General features: G+C 37.8%; 1 protein-coding gene across 1 annotated transcript in view; it reads right to left on the bottom strand.

The window, feature by feature from the left end:
• Window positions 1-1,284, bottom strand: part of LOC112152024 (zinc finger protein OZF) — a 5,509-nt gene extending 4,225 nt beyond the window's left edge. The window contains exon 1 of the mRNA XM_024281245.2: window positions 971-1,284. Within this exon, the coding sequence (XP_024137013.1) occupies window positions 971-1,142 (172 nt within the window). The 5' untranslated portion in view covers window positions 1,143-1,284. The remainder of the gene's footprint in view (window positions 1-970) is intronic.
• Window positions 1,285-6,971: the final 5,687 nt, after the last annotated feature.

Raw genomic sequence — 6,971 nt, 5'->3', positions numbered from 1 at the left:
CTGTAGACCAGTAGTTTATTAGACATTTGCCTCTGGGTTGTGGGGCTGTTGGAGGGGAGTAAGCTTGCACTCATTTCCCATCATCCCAAAACAGACGTATTTGGATCTATTTGAGTGCATCAGGATGGAACAGAATAAGGAATTTGTGACCTACCAATTGTAGCACCTGCTAAGCATCATTACTGCAAGCTTTTTCCAACGCAATTTTTTTTTTCATCTGCTTGCAATTCCTCATGATTTTGATTAAAAAAAATAAATAAATAAATACTCAAATGCAATTTGAAGCTTACTTTTTTTATGCATGTCTTCCAACATGATAAAAATGCTACAAGATGTTGAAAACACAAATTTCACTGGAGCTGGTCTTACCATTGGTTACTATTATTATAAAATCAAATTTGTTTCATTCCATTTGTGTTGTATTGTGTTATATATCATACTGGTGTAGCCACAAACTCTGTAAATTAGCCTCCCTTGGGCTCAAAAGTGTTCATGCAGATGAAAAGATTATTTTACTGAACAGTTTCTGGTCCAGAATCTGGGACACCAGAGCACAAAAAAGAGCCAAAGATAACACGAATGTTATGTACGATATCAACATATCTTTTCATATATGTCTGAACTTTCAAAATATAATGCCGTGTTAATTTTAAATGTATGCATAAGGAGAAATTAAGACACTTTTGTTTTTTCATTTAAAATCTTAACAGAACCACATGTAATCCATCTTTTGTTTACAGCTGCCATAAACTGAAGATAACTTAACTTAAGGGGGGAGTCAAAGCATTCTTTTGAGTACTCTTGCCTTTGTTTAACCCTGATCACAGACAGGAAAAAGTTGTAGTTATATAAAATGTCCACTAGATGTCACTGTCGAGTCCTGTTTCAAACCATAAACAACTGCTACGCCTTTATTTACATGTATGTAGACTCCAAAGATCCTTCACGGTTCACCTCACTGAGCACGAACCTGCAGAGTTCCTCGGTGACTGAGTCTTCCAGCTGGTGTCCAGCAGTCTTCGCTGCTGGGCGATCTCCTCCTCGTACCGGACGATGGTTTTCTCGAACTCGCTCAGTATTTCTTCAGCAGCAGCTGTTAGTCTCTCGCCGATGAAGTCTCTCAGACACCGGACCGCAGACATGACGGCAAACACAAACACAATTAAACAACCAAACCACCGCCGCTGTCCTCTGAAGCTAACGCTGCTAGCGCCTGTTCTGTTTACTGTCAACGCTAGCCCCTCTTTGTGTGTTTGTCCGTCCGCCAGCTGTGCGGTAACTTTCTACAGGGTTGCCAGGTTGAGCTGAATCTTTTCAGCAGCAGGCGACAGGTAAAAATTCGCTGAACTATGTTTTTAAAATGATCACTTTTGCAGAAATAAATGTTTAATCGAAAACAAAAAAGAAAAGGAAAAAAGGGAATGCCTTAGACTGAAAAACAAAATAATATTTCTAGACAGAAAGCTGTCTTTCAAAGGAAGCAAATATGTATTTATGTAGTTGGTGCGTGATGTAAATAGAAATAGATTTATAAAATATAAAAACTTAAGCAGCTTGGATTTTCAGCCTGAAATTGTAAAAGTAAAGTAAAACCTTTTCATTACACGAATTTTCTGATCTGTCTTGTCTAAAAATGTATCTTGTTCAAGTCAAATAAATCACCACGACAAACAACAATACAGTACTTTATGTTTTCATATTTAGACCATTTGCTGGTAAACACAGGATTTCAAGAGTGGGTCATATAATTATAATGATTAAGATATAATTTCTTTAAAATATTTTCCAAAAATAAGCCAACCTTTAATAAAACCATACAGACTTTTACAAAAGTATTTTTTGTTCAACCCTAATGGCGGAAACCTATCCAATTTGGCAACCCGTCCACAAAGTGTTGTGTTGAAAAGATTCCGGTTGGAACAGTGACGGAACATTAGTTCCGCTTCACAAAAAAAATACACCATTTCAGTTTTTTAAATGTTTGTAATAGTTGCAACACATTTGTTTTACACATAATATTCTTTTTATTTTCTTCTTTAGAGTTTTTCTTTCCTATTGATTATTTTGTCAATTAATTAAGGACAATTATCAGCTTTTTTTTAAACACTTCAGAACTCAGATATTGGAAGTGGAGATCTTTGACCCATCTGTTAAGTCTTTTATGTCAACCAGCTTGTTTCCTACAGCATAATGATGAAAAGTGATCTATAAAATAAAGTGATTGATAGACTGATTGATACTGTTTGTGATGGCTCCATAAGAGGGCAAAGAACTCTACTGTCAGATCAGATTATTTTTTCACATCCTCCCCCAGTGAAGATCTGAACAGTTCCTGATCAAATCTAATTAAACAAATTTATGAAGCACTTTCATACAAAGACCTCAACTGAATAATAGAATTGAAATAATTTAAATATGAAATTATTAAAATCATAAAATACCCATTACCATCCAAACCATGATGTCCCCATTACTCATCTAAAGACTCACTCTAATAAAAATTGTGTTTTTAACATGTTCTTGTAGCATTTTTCTCATCGAGGGAATGAGTTAAATAAATTAGAATTCTAATTTGTTTTTCTGAGTATTAATTGTTCAAATCTGGGTAGATCAGAAGCAGACAAAAACCTGGGGTTTGAAATAAAAGCACAGATCTGTGATGCAGTACCTACCATGGGTCAAAGTCTCCCCTCTCAGCTACAATACTGATGCACCCACATGTAGACAAATAGATCCATGAACGTCTTCATTCTCTTCATCTGAGCTGCCATCGCTCTCACGTCTGTATGCCAGATAGGTCTAATATTGCTCACCATTCCTTTTTTGCTCCACCAGTGTTAGCTTGGGCTTGTGAGGTGCTATAGGCTAGCGGGCGTAAACAACGGACTGATGGGAAATGAGCGGAGGTAACTTCAGTGCCAACAGTCCCGCCCACAATTCAGAGGTGAATTTATAATGTGGTCCTGCAGAAAATGTCTCTTAAAAATGACAGACTTTTTGATTTTGGTTAAAAACTGCATAATCATGAATAAAGGACCAATGGGAAGGATTTTACAATCGACTAAATATAGTTGGTGTGGGACTTTCAAAGACCTTTTCTGTTGTTTGACCCTTCATCTTTCCCGTCAGCTACACGTGACCTTGGAAACATACATCTGACCTCCTCTCTCAGCACAAACATTTACAAAGGATGTTTCTAAAGAAAGGGATGAAATGAAAAAGGGAATCCGAAAACATAAAAATGTACAATTCTGAATGGTAAACAAACTGAATGTTGTCATTTTTATTATTTTTATGCTCATTCTTGTTCTGCCTGACCCATCAGGAGGAGTCAGGTTTCCTCCTCCTCCTCCTCCTGACCCTTCTCCCCTCCCTTCCAGTGTGGGTTTCCCTATATTTGTTCAGGTTATACCAATCTTCACAGTTTTTGCCACACTCCTGGCATAGGAAAGGCTTTTCCCCGGTGTGAATCCTTCTGTGGATGTTCAGTTTGTCGCAGTGGCTGAACGTCTCGCCGCAGGTTTTACAGGAGTAAGGCTTGGCGCCGGTGTGGATCCTCATGTCAGGCCGTGTGTAGCCTTTGCCACATTCTTTACATGTAAACAGCTCCCTCGTGTGAGTTCTCATGGGGGTTTTCAGGTGGCACTTCAGCGAGTAGCTTCTACCACACTCTGGACAGTAACGGCATTTCAGTTTCTTGGGGTTTCTGTCTTTTTTTTGTAGCTCGGTCTCCTATTTCTCTGCTCTTCATTCGGGTCAACAGTGAGCTCCTCTTCCTCATTTTTAATCTGTGGAGGTTCTGGTTCCTCCTGCTTTAGATCAGAGCTCCTCTCCTGGTTACAGAGATCCTGTTGGGGAAGAACTGCAAGGGAAAAAAAACAAGGAGGGATCATTGAATTCTCTAAAAACTCTCGAGCATTTCCTTCTGAACCAAATGCTTTGTCACTCATTTCACCTAGAAAAAAGAAAATGTCCAGACTGGAATCTGAAAGAACAGCTGACAGAATGGAAGTAGCAGAAGGATTACCAAAGTTATACAATCCCTACATGAAAGCTATCAATCACCAATTTGTCCTTAAACTTTTCTCAGTACATGTTCAATGTTTTTACATCTTTTTAAAGTCCCCCTCTGATGAAAATCCAGTTGAGTTTTTAACATGTATGTGTGGCATTTTTCTTGTGAAAGAGAACAAATGTAATAAGTATTTTGGACCTTGAGTCCGTAATAAATTATTCTATTTTATTCTAAATCATTTCGTTTTTTTGCATTTCCGAGTTTTTCTCCTTTTAAATCTCTGTTAATCAAACTGTCGCAGACAGACTATGAATGAATTAATGAGCCTTTACATCCCAACAGCTCTGCTGCACATGCAGCTCAAAACCATACAGCTGGACATTACCTACATTGCTTGACATTTTTATGTAGCAGAAGATTTACGTACAGAGCTATCAAAATCAGACAGGGTGGGATTAGGGGCGGATCTACTCAGCTCAGCTCCAAAAGCCACACCCCCTCACAGGCACTTCAGATCAACATGAAAAATGGCTTTTTAAGACATTTAGATTGTGGGGTTTTGGTTAAAACCTTCATAATCATAATTAAAACATTACAATTTTTTTATTTAAAAATTTGTCAAAGGGTGGCTTTAAAGACACTCTTCCAAGAAATTTGGGTTTTTAAGATGTTCTTGAGGCATTTTTTCTCATGATGGAGGACATATATGAATCAATGCTTTACGTTTGTCTGCGGCTCACGGATCGCCCCGTTCCTAATGTGTTTATTTCACGTGACCGCTGGCTACAGTGGTCGTTTTGGTTCCATTATTTCTGTCTCTGCACAATTTGTATTCAGACCGAGGAATCTGTGGAATCAAACCGAAGTTCAGTCTGATTGGAAACCAACCGAGACCACCTCGAAAGATGGGTCAGAGACCGGTTCCTGGTCCTGGATCAGGATTCGTTTGTGCGTATTCAGACTAAAACTTTTTTCTGTATCATTGGGGGAAACAAACTCTGGTTTTCTTTAAGCGGACCAAAGTGTAAAGTCTGAATACAGCCTTAATTTTCTTTGTCTGAGCTGACATCTGGAGCAAGACTGTAAGACTGCAAATCTCCAAAATTGCTCATCATGTGGTTGCACCAGTACCGTTACCTCAAATTCGAGGTGATCTGTCTGCGGTGCAATAGTTGACTACTAATTTAATAGTCAATTAGTCATTACTTTATATTATATGGAGTCAGAGTGTAGCAAAGTTGAAAGTTACATTGGCATTCTGCTTGCTTTTTGGACCAAATTGGCATTTATCACGATTTTTTAGGCTATTTTGGAGTTTAGCTAATTGTGAGGGCAGAACCCACTGCCCCACATTTAAGTTAAGTTCATTTGTTATATATATATTTCTTTGTAAAATACTGGCACATAAAACCATTTTACTTTACATATCACATAACAAAATTAACTTAATGACCTGTGCACACATTTAGTTAATCTTGTTTGAGTAATTCTATTCTTTTGAGTTTTCTGAGGTCTGATGCTGTGGAAGGGGGAGGAGCTGAAAAAGTTCCTGATGTGACAGAGGGAGGAGCTGCACAGTTCCTGATGATGTGGCACAAGCAGAGCTGGACCACTTCCTGGACACTCCCATTTGAGGATGGAGGGGAAACAAAGTTTATTCATTAGTTGGACTATTGTTTTCTTTTGTTAAAACGTGTTGAACTTGTTATGAAGTATAAGTTTAGTTTTGTTTGTTTAAAACTCTAAATTACTAGTAATTTATTTCTTTAGTTAGTATTTAGGTTTTGAATGTTTGTATTTGTGATTACCTCCCTATTGTGTCATTGGTCTGATCAGCCAGTATAAAACCTCCCTCATGTTTCCTGTCAGGGCGTCAGTTTTGGTTCAGTTAGTTTGAGCTTTTGTTTCTGATTCTCCAAGTTACATTCTGTTAAGTTGACCCCGTTTAATGCAGGCCCATGTCTTTTTGTGTTGGGTGAAATAAAACATCCTTTTTTGAAGATTTTTTTGTCCTGTGGCTCAATCCTCACCAAGCGGCCCATGACACTAATATTTCAGCTGCATGCTAGCTATTTTGGCTAATTTAAGATTTTTTCAATTTTTTAGAGGTATTTTGGAGAGCTATTATTTTAGCAACATGCTAGCTATTTGGTTAATTTAGGCTTTTTTTAATGCTATTTTGGAGTTTAGCTAATATTTCAGCTGCAATTTTTTGAAAATTACACAAATAAATTAGGAAATTATGACAAAACAACAAACTGTGCGGGCTAAATGAGCTGTTTGGCTAATTTAGGCTTTTTATTCAGTTTTAAGGCTAATCTGGTATTTAGTTAATATTTTAGCTGATCAGCTAAATCAGCTTAAGCATTTTTAGCTGTTAGCTTCAGCGTTTTAGCTATCAGTTTCTGCATCTTTAGCGGCCAAAATAAGCTTACAGAATTCACACAAGCATTATCGCAAGTAATGCTATACATCTAGTTTTTAGTTAGTTTAAAGCAAATGATGGTTAAAATGTGTGCTTTACATTTTACATCCAGTTTCCGCATGACCCGATTAGTCGACTAATCGAAAAAAATAATTAGCGATTACTCAACTATTAAAGTAATTGTTTGTGGCAGCTCTAGTTAGTTTGCATTGTCTCCGGTCCATTCCTCCTCCCTCCAAGCTATTGTATTGCTACTCCGTGTCAGCAACATCCAGTCAGCGGGATCAGTCCCCATGCCCTCTTCGCCATCACTGAGTTGTAAAATGATGTTATGGAAATCAGCCATTAGGTTGGGGGTTTGAGGGGGGTCAGCTAGGGAGAGAGTATAAACAGATGGATGATGGGAAGTGGGGCAGCTTACTCTGCGCCACCAGTAACGTCCACAACACTGAGCACAAACGATGTTTAAAAACAGTAACAAGTTTTAAGAGCTTTATAATATAATCTGACATTCTTAAATTCAGAATTTGC

The sequence above is a fragment of the Oryzias melastigma genome, linkage group LG6 (genome assembly GCF_002922805.2).
Source record: "Oryzias melastigma strain HK-1 linkage group LG6, ASM292280v2, whole genome shotgun sequence".
Lineage (NCBI taxonomy): Eukaryota > Metazoa > Chordata > Actinopteri > Beloniformes > Adrianichthyidae > Oryzias > Oryzias melastigma.
The sequence above is the reverse complement of the archived record's forward strand: the minus strand, read 5'-3'. Positions and strand labels throughout refer to the sequence as shown.